Genomic DNA, 22121 nt, shown 5'->3' on the forward strand with positions numbered 1-22121 from the left:
ATATGGCTGCACAGTAATGTCTGTTATCGATGGCGGTTAAGATATCGTTAGGAACTTGAGCATGGCTGAGGTACACCCATGACCAGAGCTGGTCGTGGCAGTATTGGAAGATTTACATTTTGTTTACTGTCCTGCGGTGTATAATGATGTCACATTGTAGAGTCTGTCTTTAAGGTACAGTATAGGGAGTTTTTCTGACAGGATTATGGTCTTTCTATAGACTAGGAGAGAGAGAGCATGAGCTGTACTCTCCTTCATCTTCAAACTATTGAGCAGTTTGCATGTGCTCTCATTGGTCAGTTTTTTTTCAGGGAGGGACTTTTCAGAGCAGTCACTTACACGTCGCATGCAATGTCTGCTTCCCACAACCACAACATGTTTTGTTCTTTAGCTCACTGACCACTAGACAAGTCTGTCATTGTGACACACTTCCCTATTTCTGCAGAATTAGTTTCAATAGAAGTCCAACCCCTCAGTTCATACCATGGAAAGAGGTCTGTCTATGATAGGGCATTGCTCTGCCTTCACATCTCAGTCAACCACACAAAGACCACAGCCCCTAGTTTTGTTGCACCTGGACTACTGCCCAGCTTTGTGGTCATGTGCTGCAAAGAGGGATGTAGGTAACTTGCAGTTAGATGTGGAGGGCAAGTGTCCGTAACATGCATGTCAATCTCTCCAGGCTCAAAGTTGAAGAGAGATTGACTGCGGCACTATTGGTCTTTGTGCAAGTTATTGATGTGTTGAAGGTACCGAACTGTCTGTTCAAGCAGTTGGCACACAGTTTGGACACGTATCAGTACAACACATGGCATATAGCCAGAAGTCTCTTCACAGTCTCCAGGTCCAGAACAGAGGCTGGGAAACACACAGTATTAAGTAGAGCCATGACTACATGGAACTCTCTGCCACCCCAGGTAACTCAAGCTAGCAATAAAGCCAGATAAAAAACACCTTAAAACACAAATAGACTGTGAAGAGACACAGCCACTTTCTATATCTTGTATTGTAATTTGCACTGTATTATGTACACGTATTAGACCTAGATATTGTGTGTATGCACTGCTATGTAGGCTATGCTTGATGTGTTAAATGTATGTACGGTGTATTTCAGTCCTTGCCTAATAATATTCTGTACTATGTATTATGTCATGTTTAATTCGGACCCCAGGAAGAGTAGCTGATGCTTTTGACCAAACACCCAGGATGTTTCTGCCACCATTAGAGCGGTGCGCGTTAATGATTGCACTTCATCTTTCAGACGATAATATTCAACACTGCCACACTTTCGTCCAACTCAGTGTGGAAAGGCATCTTGTGAATCTTGCATTACGTAACCCTTATTTCTAGCTACTTATATCTACCCTTTTCAGTTTGTCCTCTGACACAGTTTAGCCTTGTCTTTTGTAATGTTCAGCCCCCCCCCCCCACCAAACACACAACATAAACGGAAACATCATAACGGAAATGATGATGAAAACTTCAGCTTGAGTTTATAAAGAACTTTTCTGGCTGCCAAAACACAGAATGTCTGGAAATCCGTCCCACTCCCCTATTTTCATGGAGGTCCTCCCTGTTTAGGCCAGATGTGAAACCTACGAGTTTCGCACAGCAGCCGTCCCTAACTTCCATGGTTAAGAGACAAATAAAGCACTTAGCATGTCCTCAAAAGATCATACTCTATACACTTTAAAGCTACTTTATTTGGCACTAGGCCTACTCTGAATCCCACAACTAGTTTCAACAGGTTTTTATTGTTTGTCACCTTGGCCGTGTGGTTGATGTTATCAGTCAAAGATGGTGTATTTCTCCCTGCCCCCATTATCTATAATCTATGTTTGTCAGCAGCCCCACAACATCCTGTCCAGTTTAGAGACAGAGACCCTCACTACAAGTCTCAGTAAATGGAAATAATCGTCATTCATCATACCCCTCATATCTTTAAATTAGTCTATGAGCATTTAATCCAATTAAGATGCTGTTGGTGAGCTTATCATTATGTATTTCACAGCAACAGGAAGATTGTGTTTGACCCCATCTCTTGCCCTCCTGTCTGTGCATGGCAACCCCACTTTCCAGTTCCGACTAAGCCTGGCAAATCATTATCACCACACAATTCAAGCAATTCAAAATGGTTTTCAATGGCTAAAGCATTTTTTATGATAATGATTGTCTCCATATAGAAACTTGTCATACTCTTAAATGCCTTACGATGGAGCTCTCTATATCTAACTCTCTTTTTCCATCTCACATCTAACTCACTCACATTCTCTTTCTCTTCCGTCTCTATCCTGTGAAAGTGAAATTAGGGGCCATATAATCAATCAAATATCGATCAAATATCTCTGGAGAGACCTGAAAATAGCTATGGAGCACCGCTCCCCATCCAACTTGACAGAGCTTGAGAGTATATGCAGAGAAGAATAGGAGAAACTCCCCAAATATAGATGTGTCAAGCTTGTAGCCCAAGAAGATTCAATGCTGTAATCACTGCCAAAAGTGCTTCAAAAAAGTACTGAGTAAAGGGTCTGAATACTTATGTATACTTGAATACTTCTGCCATTCTTTAAAATGGCGCCGGAAGAAATGGCAGCAGTTATACGGGCGCCTAACCAATTGTGCTATGATGTGTGTTTTTTGTACATAATGTTTCTGCCACCGTATCTTATGGCAAAAAAGAGCTTCTGGATATCAGGACAGCGATCACTCACCTCGGATTAGATAAAGATTTTTTTCTTCAACAAGCAGGAGGCACAGGATGTACTTCAGACACCCGACAAGGCCAAAATCCCCGTCATTGGCAAGAGAAAGAGACGCAGGTACAGAGGACACAGAGTGGGGTGCCTCGTAAGGATCCGCAGAAGGTGAGTGGGAAAGCTACTGTCAATATTACTTGCCAACATGTAATCATTAGACAATAAATTAGACAAGGTACGATTGCGAAAATCCTACCAACATGTTTCATGGAATCATGGCTGAATGATGACATGGATATTCAGCTAGCGGGATATACATTGCACCGGCTAGATAGAACAGCAGACTCCGGTATAAGACGGGGGGGGGGGGGTCTGTGCATAATTGTAAACAACAGCTGGTGCACGAAATCTAAGGAAGTCTCTAGATTTTCCTCGCCGGAAGTAGAGTATCTTATGACAAGCTGTAGACCACACTATTTGCCAAGAGAGTTTCCATCCGTACTTTTCGTGGCTGTTTATTTACCACCACAGATGGATGCTGGCACTAAGACTGCACTCATTCAGCTGTATAAGGAAATAAGCAAACAGGAAACAGCTCACCCAGAGGCGGCGCTCCTAGTGACTGGGGAATTTAAAACCTGTTTGGGATAGGGGTTCAGCTAGCGGAACATTTCGACAACATCCGGTGATGTGCCGAGAGTGCGATTTTTTAAATATTTTTATTACAAATATTTCACTTTCATACATTCACAAGTACAATACACCAATTTTAAGCTAACTTATTGTTAATCTAGCCACCGTGTCAGATTTTAAAAAGGCTTTACGGGGAAAGCAAACCATGCTATTATCTGTGGACAGCACCCCATCAAACAAACACATGACAATCATATTCTACCCGCCAGTCACGACACAAAACTCAGAAATAACGATAGAATTCATGCCTTACCTTTGAAGATCTTCTTCTGTTGGCACTCCAATATGTCCCATAAACATCATAAATTGTAATTTTGTTCAATAAATTTTGTTGTTATATCTCCAAAATGTCAATTTATTTGGAGCGTTTTATTCAGAAAAACACCAGTTCCAACTATCGCACCATAACTACAAAATATCTAATAAGTTACCTGTAATCTTGATCCAAACATTTAAAAAAACTTTCCGAATACAACTCTAGGTATTTCTTAATGTAAATAATCTATAAAATTTAAGACGGGATTATCTGTGTTCAATACAGGATGAAAACAAAGTGGAGCGAGATTTCAGGTCGCGCGCCCCAACAGTACACTAGACTTGACCCTAGTTCTGAACAGCCATACCTCATCATTACTCAAAAGAAAAACATCAACCATTTTCTAAAGACTGTTGACATCCAGTGGAAGCGATAGGAACTGCAAGCAAGTAGCTTAGAAATCTAGATCCTCATAAAAAAAAACAATTGAAAACAGTCACCTCAACAAAAAAAAATCCTGGATGGTTTGTCCTCAGGGTTTCGCCTGCCATATAAGTTATGTTATACTCACAGATATAATTTTAACAGTTTTAGAAACTTGAGAGTATTTTCTTTCCAAATCTACCAAATGATATGGATATCCTAGCTTCTGGGCCTGAGCAGCTGGCAGTTTACTTTGGGCACGCTTTTCATCTAAAATTCCAAATGCTGCCCCCTATCCTAAAAAAAGTTAATGCAGGGAAACTTAAGCCAGTTTTACCTAATTTCAAAGCTCTCCCTCACCCTCCATTTGGTAAAACTGACCACAATTCTATCCTCCTGATTCCTGCTTACAAGCAAAAATTAAAGCTGGAAGCACCAATGACTCGGTCTATAAAAAAGTGGTCAGATAAAGCAGATGCTAAACTACAGGACTGTTTTGCTAGCAGACTAGAACATATTCTGGTGATTCTTCCGATGGCATTGATTACATCACAAGTCACTGGCTTTATCAATAAGTGCATCAAGGACTTCGTCCCCACAGTGACTGTACATACATACCCCAACCAGAAGCCATGGACTACAGGCAACATTCGCACTGATCTAAAGGTTAGAGCTGCCGCTTTCAAGCTTATAATAAATTCTGCTATGCCTTCCGACGAACTATCAAACAGGCAAAGCGCCAATACAGGGCTAAGATTGAATCGTACTACACCGGCTCCAATGCCCGTCTTATGTGGCAGGGCTTGCAAACTATTACAGACTACAAAGGGAAGCACAGCCGCGAGCTGCCCAGTGACATGAGCCTACCAGATGAGTTAAATCGCTTCTATGCTCACTTTGAGGCAAGCATCACAGAGGCATGCATGAGAGCATCATCTGTTCCGGACAACTGTGTCATCACGCCCTCCGTAGCCAATGTGAGTAAAACAGTTCAACATTCAAAGGCAGCGGGGCCAGACAGATTACCAGGAAGTGTGCTCCGGGCATGTGCTGACCAACTGACAGGTGTCTTCACTGACATTTTCCACATGTCCCTGATTGAGTATGTAATACCAACATGCTTCAAGCAGACCACCGTAGTCCCTGTGCCCAAGAACACTAAGGCAACCTTGCTAAATGACTACAGACCCGTAGCACTCAAATACATTGCCATGAAGTGTTTGCATACTGCCTAAACAGATCCACAGATGATGCAATCTCTATTGCACTCCACTCTGCCCTTTCCCACCTGGACAAAAGGAACACCTACGAGAGAATGCTATTCATTGACTCCAGCTCAGAGTTCAACACCACAGTACCCTCAAAGCTCATCAATAAACTAAGCATCCTGGGACTAAACATCTTCTTCTTTAACCTCATCCTGGACTTCCTGACGGGCCCCAGGTGGTGAGGGTTAGGTAGCAACACATCCTGCACCCTGATCCTCAACAGTGGAGCCCCTCAGGGGTGCGTGCTTTATCCCCTGCTGTACTCCCTGTTCACCCACGACTCCAACACCTACATTAAGTTTGCAGATGACACAACAGTGGTAGGCCTGATCACTGACAACCGTCTAGTTTGATGCATACATTCGATACATCCAACATATGCACCACAAAGAATGCACTGCAACTGCCTCTGCAACACAATGCTGCAATGCAAATGCAGTGTTCCTTTGGAAATTAATGTACGTCTTTGTCACATGCACAGAATACAACAATACCACAGAATACAACGACCTTACACTGAAATGCTTACTTTAGAGCTCCTAACCAGCAATGCAGTTTAAAAAATACAGAGAAGAATAAGGGATACAAGTAACAAGTAATTAAAGAGCAGCAGTGAAATAACAATACCGAGATTATATGCAGGGGGGTACTGATACAGAGTCAATGTGAGGGGGCAACGGTCATTTGAGGTAGTATGTACATGTAGGTAGAGTTATTAAAGAGACTATTCATAAATGACAACAGAGAGTAGCAGTGGTGTAAAGGGGGGGAGCACTGAAAATAGTCTGTGTAGCTCCATTTGATTAGATGTTCAGGAGTCTTATGGCTTAGGGGAAGAAGCTGTTTCGAAGCCTCTTGGACCTAGACTTGCAAATAAATTCATTAAAAATTCTACAATGTGATTTTCTTGATTTTTTCCCCCTCATTTTGTCTGTCATAGTTGAAGTGTACCTATGGTGAAAATTACAGGCCTCTCTCATATTTTTAAGTGGGAGAACTTTCACAATTGATGGCTGACTAAATACTTTTTTGCCCCACTGTATTAGGCTTTTACCATATTCATACTATATTATCAAGTGCATGGAGTATGTATGCTGGAGGCTCCCTTGTGTTGAAGAACAGGCAGAACACATTTTCTAAGCAAATTAGGTATGCAAATTACCGATTTGCATACATCATTCGGTTAGAAAATGTGAAAGCACTGTTGCATAAAAGTACTGTAAAGATACACTCCCAGGCCTACCCCCCCAATGCAGAATTGCTCTACTTTTTCCAGTGTTACACTTTATCTTTTAGAAATCTAAAAAACCCTACAGGCCTAAATGGATCCGACCATTGTAAAACTGATGAGTAGACCTTTAGTATTATTGAGAACTATTTTGTTCGCTTCAGTGTAACGTATTCATAGCAGTGGTATTTCACCACATAGGTGTCAGATTGGACTCCTGTACGCAGAGAAGACTGTGTGGGGCTGCTTTTCAGTGGGGTCAAACCACAAGTAACATGTGACAGAAAAGCGCTGACCACGCAATGTGACGGACTGATGGGAAAGGAAAGGAGTCTGTGGTCACAAGCAGAGACAGTCACATATGTACAGAGGGGTCCGAAATGATTGGATACCTTGATAAAGATTAGCAAAAAATATAAATACTACACACCATTGGTGTGAGTGGCCAAAGACCTCTATTTACATGACATCTGACCATATGCCTGGAGTTTGATAAATGGCATTGGAACCGGTAATATGGTCATATGACCTGAAAATAAATCTTGTTGGCCACACACAGCAGCGGTGGGTTTTGCCTATGAAAGAACAATGCATAACGCAGAAAATACCTCATCCCTACTGTAAAATATGGTGGTCGATCTTTGATGTTATGGGGCTATTTTTGAACTTTACAGTACCAGGACATTTTAGCCCAAAAACCTCAGACATGTTTGGACACAGGATGCAGGTCCAATAAAGTGGCATTTCCTCTGCTTGGTCAGACAGTTGCATTTTTTTTAACCTGTCTGATTCACTTCTCTAAATGTTGAAAAAGCAGAAGTAACACACAAACACACACACACACTCTCTAACAATGATTACTTGAATAGCTGGACTTCTCTGACGCCAAAAAGACTGCAAGCACAGACACAGTTAGTACGCAAAGATACACATGACTCCTGAGTGTTTGCAGAACCTTTCCTGGAGGTGAGCATCTGTGGATCTCTGTCAGTTAGTCACACCCTCCCTAGCCATATATTTACATTCCTTTATTTGTACTTCATCTGAAGAGTGTAAGTTGACATTCAGTACACAGCCCTCATGGCTACAACTGTAGGCTTTAGCTCTGTGCCAGTGGGCTATTGTGGTCCTGAGTTGCACATCCCACCTGAGTTCATTTGTCGCAATAAAGAAAGTTTGAGAGAAGAAAAACCAACCCGTGTCGAACGGATACAAATATTGTCGATCTTTACAAAAAATATCTTCTGTACCTGCTGTTTCCATTACATATGTCGCATTTATTTTGTTGCAACATTGCTTTTGTGGAATAAACCTGGGTCAATGGAAACCTGCCTACTGTCTTCACTTTTGTCTCCACTTTAGTATGTACAGTCCCCAGCACACTGAGAATTAAAAAACACAAAAAGTAATATCAAGTCTAAAGTCCACATGATAAGAGACCTGAACAGAATTGTTAAGAAATTCACCACTTGCTTTTCCTTGTATAAAAACTCAACTAACCGCTCCTGAGGAAGCTACTCAAGCAAACGCTGCATCACAGTTTTTAAGTAACCTCACTCCCTAGAGTTGGATAGAGAGCGCACTTTGCATATAACTTGAGTATGGTCAGTGCCTTTGAACATCGAAGACATACACCATTTTAAAGCAGTCAACTTGGTGGGACTTTCTATGGTTTGTTTCTTCAGCCCTATTCCTCAGCTTTATAGCAAACCAAGTGGCAGAGTTGCTGTCTTGTTGTTTTTCAAAGTAAGGAGTGGGGCTTTAGTATTTTCCCAGACAGACAAGTTCAATTAAATGCACGATAATTGCACCATTTTGTTAAATCTGCATATATTACAGAGCCTATGGCATAATGCTAACACAACTTAGTTCATTCTAGTTCCCATTTTATGGTGTGTGCTTGTAGCCTGGAGAAATCCAGTCTGTGCTATCATGGCAAATCCTTTTCACTCAGTGTCATGCCAAACATGCCGGCATTTGGCATGACAAGGACAGACAAGGAGTTGATATGATAGCACAAACATACTGGATTTATCCAGGGTAGTTTGCTTGTTCCGCCTCCTCTTCTTGATCTTCCTCCTCCTCCTCTTTGTGCCGTGGGGAAGATCTTCGTGGGCTATACTCGGCCTTGTCTCAGGGTAGTAAGTTGGTGGTTTGAAGATAGCCCCACATAGTGGTGTGGGGCTGTGCTTTGGCAAAGTGGGTGGGGTTAAAGCCTGCCTGCTTGGCCCTGTCCAGAGTTATCGTCGAACGGGGCCACAGTGTCTCCCAAGTCCTCCTGTCTCAGCCTCCAGGTTTTATGCTGTAATAGCATATGCGTCGGGGGGCAAGGGTCAATCTGTTATACCTGTTATATCTCCTTTCTTATCTAAAGGGGATTGAGAGCATGGTTTGTTGCTTGAGCTATTTTGCGTAAGAGAAGCTGTACAGTGCTGGAGGAAGGTACCACATCTCTCATATAAGCAAGTGAGAATGAGAGTGACTGACCCATATAGGCTACTGACTACAAAGAGAACAGACAGAGAAGCGATAACCACACGCTATGGTGAGAAAGAAGCTCATTTCTACACAGCATGCAATCTTGCATGCACACACATACGCACCGACTATACTATGGGGATGATGAAGGGGTTGATGGAATCCACGTTGGGTGACATGTTCATTTTGCTACATGTATATTTGTAGTCTTAATTGAGCAACCATAAGAGTCCCACACTCTCTCTCTCCATTTGTGGGTTTTGTTGTTAGACTAACATCAGGGGATTTTTCAAAGAACCTTGCAGATAGAACAGTGATGTACAGAAGGTAGGCCTGTATTGTGTAAAACACATTCCTATCAGCTATGCTTCTGATCACATGTAAATATTATAACTACACCACAGTTTATGATAATTATAAGTCAAATAATCTGTCTGTAAACAATTGTTGGAAAAATTATTTGTGGCATGCACAAAGTAGATGTCCAAACCGACTTGCCAAAACTATAGTTTGTTAACACTACATTTGTGGAGTGCTTGAAAAAATGAGTTTTAATGACTCCAACGTAAGTGTATGTAAACTTCCGACTTCAACTGTACACACAGCATGTAACATTGTCAGAGTGGTATAGTTGCCAACCTATAGCACCATCCCAACGTGAAACATGTAGGACCAATGCTGTCGTTGGTCTGGCCCCTGACCGGAGACCAATCCGGAATGGCTAAACCTACCAGGGGCCCAAGCCCCTCCGGCGTAGCTCTCAGGGTCATTGAGACACACAAGCCTCTAAACCACGCCAAGGTCACAGCTTTGAGAGAGGAGTGATTGAATCCAGTCCTGTCTGAACAAAAGGTAAGATTCTGACATCTGAGTACAAAACATACTCTTCTGGTAAACAGACGCCTCCGGTGCCAGATACCAGTGTATCCCCAACCTGTAAAGCACATAAACAAATAGAAACAGAAGCCTGTAAATCAATAAGATCAAACCATTTGCAAACTGTGCTTGTTCTTGTGTATTCTGTATTTTCACATTGGCTGGTATGTTATACAAGCCAACAACAGGTGACCACTTCCATCCTAAATGTGTGTGTGTGTGTGTTCACAGATACAGAAGTTGCATAGAAAGTAGCATAATATGCACACACATATATATACACAGTGCATGCAAACATCCATAAACATAGACCTTACCGATCTCTGAAAGTTCACATCAGCATAATGTTGGGCTTCTTCTCTTTGCTTGCAGGCTGCATTGAAATAAAGGGAAAAGGCATAATGTAACATGATTACCTACAGTGTATGTTGTGTGTTTGTTGCCTTCAGGTGCTCTGTATGATGTCAACTGTAACACAGATTGTACTTACCTCCACATGTTCTTATTTTAACTGCCCAGAATATACCACCACTTATTATCCCAACTGATAGCAATGTGACCAGTGCGATTGGGACAGGATTGTGACCAGACTCTGTCAGGAGTAAAATGGAGGGTGGGGGTTAGGGAACAGTCCAGTCACTCATTTGGCATTGCATGTCATATCTTTTTCATTAACTTCTTCTCATCTACCATATTTTTTAAATCAACTGTATGTCGTATGTGGCCTTGCCCTGTATTCACCTGAAGCCTATATTCTTCCCGTCTAAATGAAATTCAGCTGTTCAAACCCATGCCATGTTCTATAGTCAATACTAATGAATGACATTGATGAAGGTATTATAAGGTTGGCTACACGGCTCATAGGAAAATAAATACAGAAATCTGATTCCTGTAATACATAAGTTAAAAATAATTACAATATGATAATACGCATGTTGAGGGATTTTGCAAAAACTACTCTCAGGTTTTACTGTTAAAAATATTTCTCCCCTCACTATCCTACAAAATAAGCTGTTAGTGAGGAAATGAATAGCCGACGCTGTCTGGGTGTTGGCTCTCACTGATCCACAAAATGGGAAAACAATACCTTTGAGGGCAGAGCGTGAGGACAATTGAGGGCAGAGCGTTTGAAAGTTGAGTGGAGTTGGTTTTGAGTCAGCAGGGTTGGAAGCCTCACATCTGTAGGTGTCAATGTTTCTTTTGTTTAACTCCAGAGGGAGAGAGAGATTGGCTAGAAGATCAGGGCTGCTGGTCTGGTTGAGTATCTCCCCTCCTCTGTACCAGGACAAGATCGCCTCTCTCCCGTTCTTCACAGTGCACACCAAGGAACAGCTCACTTTTTCAAATGGACTGTCCACTGAGTGACTGATGTGAGGAGCAGACACTGAGGCTGGGATAGCAGAATGATTTAGCAGTGACTCAATGACAAACAGAGATTTAAACTAATGTGTTTCCAGTAAAACTAAGATGTCATAAATGAGACCTAAACATATATGAAGAAGTGGGCTACTTCTTTTTCAAACTCTAAATACAGAGGTATGTTTTTTGATCTTCATTGAAAACAACTCTGGGTAAGAGACTAAATGAGAGAATGGAAAAAAGGGAAGTAAAACAAGAAGCCAGACACGCACCATAGACAGTTAGATTTGCAATCGGAGATGAACTCTGTGTATTGATGATAAGTATTTTATAAAGTCCAGAGTCGCTGATGCTGAGGTTTCTGATGGTGAGAGATCCAGTCTGAGTATCCAGCTTCAGTCTGTCTTTGAACTTCCTACTGTAGTCCGTTGTAATCACACCAGCATTCAGCAGCGCTATGTTATCAAATGAATCTGAACCACTCAATGGGAAAGACCATGCCATAATAGTGCCACTAGGTAGGTCATTAAGTCCAGTCGGTAAAGTTACTTTCATTCCCTCTTTTCCCGACACATTTACAGCATCAATCAGATCTGAAAATAAGAAAGAAAACATTGGCTAAGGGCAGTAGCTACATCAATACAAGGCATTAACAGGACTAAATCCTGTAGGCGAACCCAGATCCAAGCCAAGCACATGATAGACTAGGATTAATTAATTAATACTTTTACAGTACGCACATCTTTTGTACGTACATGTTTGTTTGTATTGTCTTTGCATTATTATTTTATAACCCATTGAGTTGTAGTCATGGCTACTAGGTGTAGCCTACACTTTAGTTCACATTTCTAACTCATGAACACTAAATACGACTATTTTGACCTTTATATAACCCAGAGCCACACATTAATTTCACACTCTTCATTTGCTTTCACGGCACACCTCTTACAGGGCTGACAACTTTTGAAAAAATCTTAGAGTGCGATCTGCTATGTGAATTTCATTGCCCCCTGGTGCAATCCCTAGACGGGGGACTGGGGGTCCCCCCCTCCCCCCCCAGGGAGATTTGCTGCTTGCTCTCCAGGAGGGTCCCCCCCCCCCCCTAGTCGTTTTCCCAAGTGCTGGGTGTTTGAAAATGTTCTTGTTAAAAAAATGGTTTTCTTCTCAAAATCATCCAACCTTCAAGAGAAATCAAATTAATATCAATATTCAGGTGGTTTATGCCTACTAGTTGAAGATCCTTGATCTTACACCTGCATTGCTTGCTGTTTGGGGTTTTAGGCTGGGGGTCTGTACAGCACTTTGAGATATCAGCTGATGTACGAAGGGCTAAATAAATACATTTGATTTGATTTGACATCATCTTACTCTACACAGACAAAATATAATGTGTTCATCTCTGCACAATACTAAAATTTGAAAATTATTTTGATTCCTGGAGCATTTAATATCTTATGCCTATTTGAATTATTCAAAACTGCCCATGAATGGCTGCAAAAATACATAGCCTCATGTCAGTCATTTTCAAAGACACAAGTAGGCATATCAGATTTCAAATATATGACTACAGTGGCAAAATTGTGAAGAAGTGGAATAATCAAATAAGTGTGGGGAATAGTTAAACACAGTAATGAGCCTATATGTTTGCCCATTGTCAAGAATGAGAATTGTTCCACTGATCAGACTAAATCAAGTAAATAGCTAATTAAATCTCCTGAAGAATAGATGACATAAATCTGCCCCTGCACCCTAACCAATTATTTTTCTAGTTATTGTCCCCCCCTCTAGAATACAATTTTCACTTTTGGGTTCACAATCTGTTTGACAAAATTATTTTCATAGTTACAAATCAGGTCACCCTACCAAACGTCCCTGCTAAAACGTATTGCAGTGTAGGTCTGTCTGTCTGCTGCATTTTCGTTGTCACAGCCTAAATGCCAATCACCAATTGTGGGGACTAATGCAAGAGTGGTTGAAATTGACTTTAGTACGTACTGTCTGTAGTGTCTTAGCTCTTATTACTAATGGATATAATACGAAAGACTCTGAATACAATGAAGTGAACTGGAGCTTCACATTTACTAAACCTAGTTTGTACAAGAATAACATAGAGCAACACTGCACATGACCAAGGACGCATCACGATCTGAATCTCTTATCGTCGTCATGTCGTGCCACAGCACTGTGAACCTCCACACATTGAAGCATATGATTTAGTCTAGTTATCTAAGGGATAAAGGGGATTGGATGGAAAAATAAACGCACCTCAAGATTAGAGTGGAGCTGAATGGAGAGAGAACCATCTCTGCTGAGTTTATACAACTCTAAAAAAAAGAGTAGCATGGTACCACTGTTTTATATAATATGCTGTCAACAAAATGAGGTGGTTGTTTCTCCAGTCCGTATTGCAGAATGCAGCATTTTGACAGCATGTACAAAAGTTGATTTAATCCACACTAGTCCCCTCCTTTGGTGATTGTCCTTTAGGCTGTGACATCGAAAAGGCAGCAGACAGACCTACCTACAGTGCAAGTTTTAGTATAGGGTGGGGACAATACATAGAACAATTATTTGGTTCGAGTGTAGGGACAGTTTTATTTTTAATTTGTATTTATTTCACCTTTATTTAACCAGGTAGGCTAGTTGAGAACAAGTTCTCATTTGCAACTGCGACCTGGCCAAGATAAAGCATAGCAGTGTGAACAGACAACACAGAGTTACACATGGAGTAAACAATTAACAAGTCAATAACACAGTAGAAAAGAAGAGAGAGTCTATATACATTGTGTGCAAAAGGCATGAGGAGGTAGGCGAATAATTACAATTTTGTAGATTAACACTGGAGTGATAAATGATCAGATGGTCATGTACAGGTAGAGATATTGGTGTGCAAAAGAGCAGAAAAGTAAATAAATATAAACAGTATGGGGATGGGGTAGGTAAAATTGGGTGGGCTATTTACCGATAGACTATGTACAGCTGCAGCGATCGGTTAGCTGCTCAGATAGCAGATGTTTGAAGTTGGTGAGGGAGATAAAAGTCTCCAACTTCAGCGATTTTTGCAATTAGTTCCAGTCACAGGCAGCAGAGAACTGGATGTGACTTCCGGCGCCGACTGAGATGGCCGCCTCGCTTCGCGTTCCTAGGAAACTATGCAGTTTTTTGTTTTTTTACGTGTTATTTCTTACATTAGTACCCCAGGTCATCTTAGGTTTCATTACATACAGTCGAGAAGAACTACTGAATATAAGATCAGCGTCAACTCACCATCAGTACGACCAAGAATATGTTTTCCGCGACGCGGATCCTGTGTTCTGCCTTACAAACAGGACAACGGAATGGATCGCATGCAGCGACCCAAGGAAACGACTCCGAAAAAGAGGGAAACGTGGCGGTGTTCTGGTCAGACTCCGAAAAAGGGCACATCGCGCACCACTTCCCAGTATTCTTCTTGCCAATGTCCAGTCTCTCGACAACAAGGTTGATGAAATCCGAGCAAGGGTGGCATTCCAGAGGGACATCAGAGACTGCAACGTTCTCTGCTTTACGGAGACATGGCTTACTGGGAAAACGCTATCCAGGGCGGTACAGCCAACGGGTTTCTCCACGCATCGCGCCGACAGAAACAAACATCTATCTGGTAAGAAGAGTGGAGGGGGCGTATGCCTCATGACTAACGGGACATGGTGTGATGAAGGAAACATACAGGAACTCAAATCCTTCTGTTCACCTGATTTAGAATTCCTCACAATCAAATGTAGACCGCATTATCTTCCAAGAGAATTCTCTTCGATTATAATCACAGCCGTATATATCCCCCCCAAGCAGACACATCGATGGCTCTGAACGAACTTTATTTAACTCTTTGCAAACTGGAAAACATTTATCCGGAGGCTGCATTCATTGTAGCTGGGGATTTTAACAAAGCCAATCTGAAAACAAGACTCCCTAAATTTTATCAGCATATCGATTGCGCAACCAGGGGTGGTAAAACCTTGGATCATTGTTACTCTAACTTCCGCGACGCATATAAGGCCCTGCCCCGCCCCCCTTTCGGGAAAGCTGACCACGACTCCATTTTGCTGATCCCTGCCTACAGGCAGAAATTAAAACAAGAGGCTCCCACGATGAGGTCTGTCCAACGCTTGTCAGACCAAGCTGACTCTACACTCCAAGACTGCTTCCATCACGTGGACTGGGACATGTTTCGTATTGCGTCAGATGGGAATATTGACGAATACGCTGATTCGGTGTGCGAGTTCATTAGAACGTGCGTCGAAGATGTCGTTCCCATAGCAATGATAAAAACATTCCCTAACCAGAAACCGTGGATTGATGGCAGCATTCGCGTGAAACTGAAAGCGCGAACCACTGCTTTTAATCAGGGCAAGGTGTCTGGCAACATGACTGAATACAAACAGTGCAGCTATTCCCTCCGTAAGGCTATCAAACAAGCTAAGCGTCAGTACAGAGACAAAGTGGAATCTCAATTCAATGGCTCAGACACAAGAGGCATGTGGCAGGGTCTACAGTCAATCACGGACTACAAGATGAAATCCAGCCCAGTCACGGACCAGGATGTCTTGCTCCCAGGCAGACTAAATAACTTTTTGCCCGCTTTGAAGACAATACAGTGCCACTGACACGGCCTGCAACGGAAACATGCGGTCTCTCCTTCACTGCAGCCGAGGTGAGTAAGACATTTAAACGTGTTAACCCTCGCAAGGCTGCAGGCCCAGACGGCATCCCCAGCCGCGCCCCTCAGAGCATGCGCAGACCAGCTGGCCGGTGTGTTTACGGACATATTCAATCAATCCCTATACCAGTCTGCTGTTCCCACATGCTTCAAGAGGGCCACCATTGTTCCTGTTCCCAAGAAAGCTAAGGTAACTGAGCTAAACGACTACCGCCCCGTAGCACTCACTTCCGTCATCATGAAGTGCTTTGAGAGACTAGTCAAGGACCATATCACCTCCACCCTACCTGACACCCTAGACCCACTCCAATTTGCTTACCGCCCAAATAGGTCCACAGACGATGCAATCTCAACCACACTGCACACTGCCCTAACCCACCTGGACAAGAGGAATACCTATGTGAGAATGCTGTTCATCGACTACAGCTCGGCATTCAACACCATAGTACCCTCCAAGCTCGTCATCAAGCTCGAGACCCTGGGTCTCGACCCCGCCCTGTGCAACTGGGTACTGGACTTCCTGACGGGCCGCCCCAGGTGGTGAGGGTAGGCAACAACATCTCCTCCCCGCTGATCCTCAACACGGGGCCCCACAAGGGTGCGTTCTGAGCCCTCTCCTGTACTCCCTGTTCACCCATGACTGCGTGGCCACGCACGCCTCCAACTCAATCATCAAGTTTGCGGACGACACAACAGTGGTAGGCTTGATTACCAACAACGACGAGACGGCCTACAGGGAGGAGGTGAGGGCCCTTGGAGTGTGGTGTCAGGAAAATAACCTCACACTCAACGTCAACAAAACTAAGGAGATGATTGTGGACTTCAGGAAACAGCAGAGGGAACACCCCCTATCCACATCGATGGAACAGTAGTGGAGAGGGTAGCTAGTTTTAAGTTCCTCGGCATACACATCACAGACAAACTGAATTGGTCCACTCACACTGACAGCGTCGTGAAGAAGGCGCAGCAGCGCCTATTCAACCTCAGGAGGCTGAAGAAATTCGGCTTGTCACCAAAAGCACTCACAAACTTCTACAGATGCACAATCGAGAGCATCCTGGCGGGCTGTATCACCGCCTGGTACGGCAACTGCTCCGCCCTCAACCGTAAGGCTCTCCAGAGGGTAGTGAGGACTGCACAACGCATCACCGGGGGCAAACTACCTGCCCTCCAGGACACCTACACCACCCGTTGTTACAGGAAGGCCATAAAGATCATCAAGGACATCAACCACCCGAACCACTGCCTGTTCACCCCGCTATCATCCAGAAGGCGAGGTCAGTACAGGTGCATCAAAGCTGGGACCGAGAGACTGAAAAACAGCTTCTATCTCAAGGCCATCAGACTGTTAAACAGCCACCACTAACATTGAGTGGCTGCTGCCAACACACTGACATTGACACTGACCCAACTCCAGCCATTTTAATAATGGGAATTGATGGGAAATTATGTAAATATATCACTAGCCACTTTAAACAATGCTACCTTATATAATGTTACTTACCCTACATTATTCATCTCATATGCATATGTATATACTGTACTCTACAACATCGACTGCATCCTTATGTAACACATGTATCACTAGCCACTTTAACTATGCCACTTTGTTTACTTTGTCTACACACTCATCTCATATGTATATACTGTACTCGATACCATCTACTGTATGCTGCTCTGTACCATCACTCATTCATATATCCTTATGTACATGTTCCTTATCCCCTTACACTGTGTATAAGACAGTAGTTTTGGAATTGTTAGTTAGATTACTTGTTGGTTATCACTGCATTGTCGGAACTAGAAGCACAAGCATTTCGCTACACTCGCATTAACATCTGCTAACCATGTGTATGTGACAAATAAAATTTGATTTGATTTGATTTTGAACGAAAGGCGGCCAAATGAGGTGTTGGCTTTAGGGATGATCAGTGAGATACACCTGCTGGAGCGCGTGTTACGGGTGGGTGTTGCCATCGTGACCAGTGAACTGAGATAAGGCGGAGCTTTACCTAGCATGGACTTGTAGATGACCTGGAGCCAGTAGGTCTGGCGAAGAATATGTAGCGAGGGCCAGCCGACTAGAGCATACAGGTCGCAGTGGTGGGTGGTATAAGGTGCTTTAGTAACAAAATGGATGGCACTGTGATAAACTGCATCCAGTTTGCTGAGTAGAGTATTGGAAGCTATTTTGTAGATGACATCGCCAAAGTCGAGGAATCGGTAGGATAGTCAGTTTTACTAGGGTAAGTTTGGCGGCGTGAGTGAAGAAGGCTTTGTTGCGGAATAGAAAGCCGACTCTAGATTTGATTTTCGATTGGAGATGTTTGATATGAGTCTGGAAGGAGAGTTTACAGTCTAGCCAGACACCTAGGTACTTATAGATGTCCACATATTCTAGGTCGGAACCATCCAGGGTGGTGATGCAAGTCGGGTGTGCGGGTGCAGGCAGCGAATGGTTGAAAAGCATGCATTTGGTTTTACTAGCGTTTAAGAGCAGTTGGAGGCTACGGAAGGAGTGTTGTATGGCATTGAAGCTCGTTTGGAGGTTAAATAGCACAGTGTCCAAGGACGGGCCGGAAGTATACAGAATGGTGTCGTCTGTGTAGAGGTGGATCAGGGAATCGCCCGCAGCAAGAGCAACATTGTTGATATATACAGAGAAAATAGTCAGCCCGAGAATTGAACCCTGTGGCACCCCCATAGAGACTGCCAGAGGACCGGACAGCATGCCCTCCGATTTGACACACTGAACTCTGTCTGCAAAGTAGTTGGTGAACCAGGCAAGGCAGTCATTAGAAAAACCGAGGCTACTGAGTCTGCCGATAAGAATATGGTGATTGACAGAGTCGAAAGCCTTGGCCAGGTCGATGAAGACGGCTGCACAGTACTGTCTTTTATCGATGGCGGTTATGATATCGTTTAGTACCTTGAGCGTGGCTGAGGTGCACCCGTGACTGGCTCGGAAACCAGATTGCACAACGGAGAAGGTACGGTGGGATTCGAGATGGTCAGTGACCTGTTGGGTTGACTTGGCTTTCGAAGACCTTAGATAGGCAGGGCAGGATGGATATAGGTCTGTAACAGTTTGGGTCCAGGGTGTCTCCCCCTTTGAAGAGGGGGATGACTGCGGCAGATTTTCAATCCTTGGGGATCTCAGACGATATGTAAGAGAGGTTGAACAGGCTGGTAATAGGGGTTGCGACAATGGCGGTGGATAGTTTCAGAAATAGAGGGTCCCAGATTGTCAAGCCCAGCTGATTTGTACGGGTTCAGGTTTTGCAACTCTTTCAGAATATCTTCTATCTGGATTTGGGTAAAGGAGGACCTGGAGAGGCTTGGGTGAGTAGCTGCGGGGGGGGGGGGGGGGGGCTGCGGGGGGGGGAGCTGTTGGCCGAGGTTGGAGTAGCCAGGAGGAATGCTTGTTGAAGTTTTCGATAATCATGGATTCATCAGTGGTGACCGTGTTACCTAGCCTCAGTGCAGTGGGCAGCTGGAAGGAGGTGCTCTTGTTCTCCATGGACTTTACAGTGTCCCAGAACTTTTTGGAGTTAGAGCTACAGGATGCTAATTTCTGCCTGAAGAAGCTGGCCTTTGCTTTCCTGACTGACTGCATGTATTGGTTCCTGACTTCCCTGAACAGTTGCATATCGCGGGGGACTATTCGATGCTGTTGCAGTCCGCCACAGGATGCTTTTGTGCTGGTCGAGGGCAGTCAGTATGTATTCTTGTCTTTTGGAGATTTGATTATTTATTTACAATTCTCATTTTTAACAATTGGCAAACATGTTATTTCATTACTGTGCTTGACTTATCAGCAAGAACACTACTGTTATTCCCCACACGTATTTGATTATTCCACTTCTTCACAATTTTGCCACTGTAGTCATATATTTGAAATCTGATATGCCTACTTGTGTCTTTGAAAATGAATTATATGAGGATATGTTATCCATTCATGGACAGTTTTGAATAAGTCGTACAAATAAGAAGAGGGTGAAAATCAACAAAGACCTCTCTCTTACAATCATCTCCGCTGTGCACAATGACAAGGGCCCATATGAGTGTGTCTGTCATAATCGGACCGTTGCAGATGTAAAGCTAGATGTTCTGGTTAAGTTGAACACGCATGATGAAACTTTACATTTTGAATGTTGACTGGGTACAAGAACTATGACTACTTTACTCAGGGATAGATTTGAAGAGTTTACTTCCAAAACACCATATCCATCATTTTCTTCATAAGAAATGATTAGTTATGTTTTTTTTTGTCCATAGATATGTATACATTTTTTGTTGTTGTTGCAAAATGCTACATATCCATTGTTTTTAGCTTGAATGGAATGTTCGTATCCTATATATTTGACAGTGATACGTGATTTGTTTCTTCGATCTGTCTTTATGTTGTGTTGTCTCTCTTGTCGTGATGTGCGTTTTGTTCTGTTTGTATTTTATTTTTGACATTTTTAATCCCAGCCCCCGTCCCCGCAGGAGGCCCCGCCAGGAGGCCTTTTGCCTTTTGGTAGGCCGTCATTGTAAATAAGAATTTGTTATTATTAACTGACTTGCCTAGTTAAATAAAGGTTAAATAAAAAAAACGATATAAGCATTGGCTATTAAATGTATAATTTTGGACATTTTAGTATTGTGCACATGCTAGGCAGAGATGGTACGGTGACTCAGGAACACATTATATTTTGTCTGTGTAGAGTAAGATGATGTCAAGGATCTTCAACTAGTAAGAAATTAATTGTTAGAACAAGAACCTTTTCAAACACACAGCACTTCAGAGGAGGACGACCCAGCAAGCAGGATTTTCTTCCAGCCCTATTTTAAAGAGATAGTCCACCCAAATGACAAAATGTTTGTGGACTTACCTTGAAAGCAGTGTATGGATAAGGAGACTGCAATCTATGATTTGGTTCCCCACTGCATCAACCATGAATATTAAAAATGTGCTTTACATTTCACCCCCCACAAGTAACAAACGCGTCAAATTTGGAGTTTAAAAGAGTCCTGAATACAGCTGACCTGTGTTTATTGTTATTTTTGGTTTTACCCTGGTCATATGCCTAAGTCATGTCAAACGCGTAGAATTGCAGGAAATGAGCTTTAAAAAACTACAATTATCATCTAAGGGTTGTGCCAGGGGGCAATGAAATTCACATTGCAAATCTCACTCCAAGCCTTCTTTTTTACATTTTTATTATTTAACCTTTATTTAACTAGGCAAGTCAGTTAAGAACAAATTATTATTTACAGTGATAGCCTACATCGGCCACACCCGGCCAATTGTGCGCCGCCCTATGGGACTCCCAATCACGGGCAGTTGTGATACAGCCTGGATTTGAACCAGGGTGTCTGTGGTGACACCTCAAGCACTGAGATGCAGTGCCTTAGACTGCTTTACCACTCTGGAGCCCAAAAGTTGGCATCCCGGATTTAACCAGTAAGTCATCTAGAACACATTTTATCTTTTACAATAAGGACATGACCAACAAGCGATTGTGTAATTATGCACCATCTGCCACAACACTTTTGCAATAATATAGCATATTCACATCAATTACACAAGAGTCATGTAACATGATAGTAGCCTACTTTTGTAATTGACTCTCAGTTTGACAAGGCAGACTTACCACTTTTGAGAAAGAGTAATATCCAGAGAACGAATCTTATCATTTTTCTTTTCAATAGGGTGCTCAGATGAAGTATAATTCACTCTACATTCTCCCACCAATTGCAACACATCTCTCTCTCTCTCTCTCTCTCTCTCTCTCTCTCTCTCTCTCTCTCTCTCTCTCTCATTGGGTGGCCCAGTCTCTCTATTTCTCTCTCACGTGCATTGGGTGCCCCCCGTCTCTCTATTTCTCTCGCTCTCACACACACACACTTGCGCATTGGGTGCCCCGTCTCTCTATTCCTCTTTCGCTCTTTCACACATTGTGTGCACTGTCTCTCTCTCTCTATCAGGCAAACATGTTAGAGCAAGTGGGGAGTGTCCCTTCTTGTCATTTTAAATTCAAAGGACTTTATTGCCATGGGAAACATATGTTTACATTTCCAAACGCAAGTGAAATAGATAAATAAAGTGAAATAAACAATAAAAATAAACAGATAAAGATAAACAAATGGCTTTCTTTCTTGC

At 42.8% G+C, this 22121-nt stretch overlaps 1 protein-coding gene across 1 annotated transcript; it reads right to left on the reverse strand.

The window, feature by feature from the left end:
* Positions 1 to 9361: 9361 nt before the first annotated feature.
* Positions 9362 to 21792, reverse strand: LOC124013060. Its single transcript, XM_046327192.1, has 6 exons — positions 21613 to 21792; positions 11550 to 11870; positions 11006 to 11308; positions 10409 to 10510; positions 10236 to 10291; positions 9362 to 9976 (listed from the first exon to the last, which is right to left on the reverse strand). Exons 1-6 carry the CDS (start codon positions 21653 to 21655, stop codon positions 9845 to 9847), a joined length of 957 nt encoding a protein of 318 aa, XP_046183148.1. The 5' UTR covers positions 21656 to 21792; the 3' UTR covers positions 9362 to 9844.
* Positions 21793 to 22121: the final 329 nt, after the last annotated feature.

The sequence above is a fragment of the Oncorhynchus gorbuscha genome, linkage group LG24 (genome assembly GCF_021184085.1).
Source record: "Oncorhynchus gorbuscha isolate QuinsamMale2020 ecotype Even-year linkage group LG24, OgorEven_v1.0, whole genome shotgun sequence".
In the NCBI taxonomy this organism is placed as follows: Eukaryota; Metazoa; Chordata; class Actinopteri; order Salmoniformes; family Salmonidae; genus Oncorhynchus; species Oncorhynchus gorbuscha.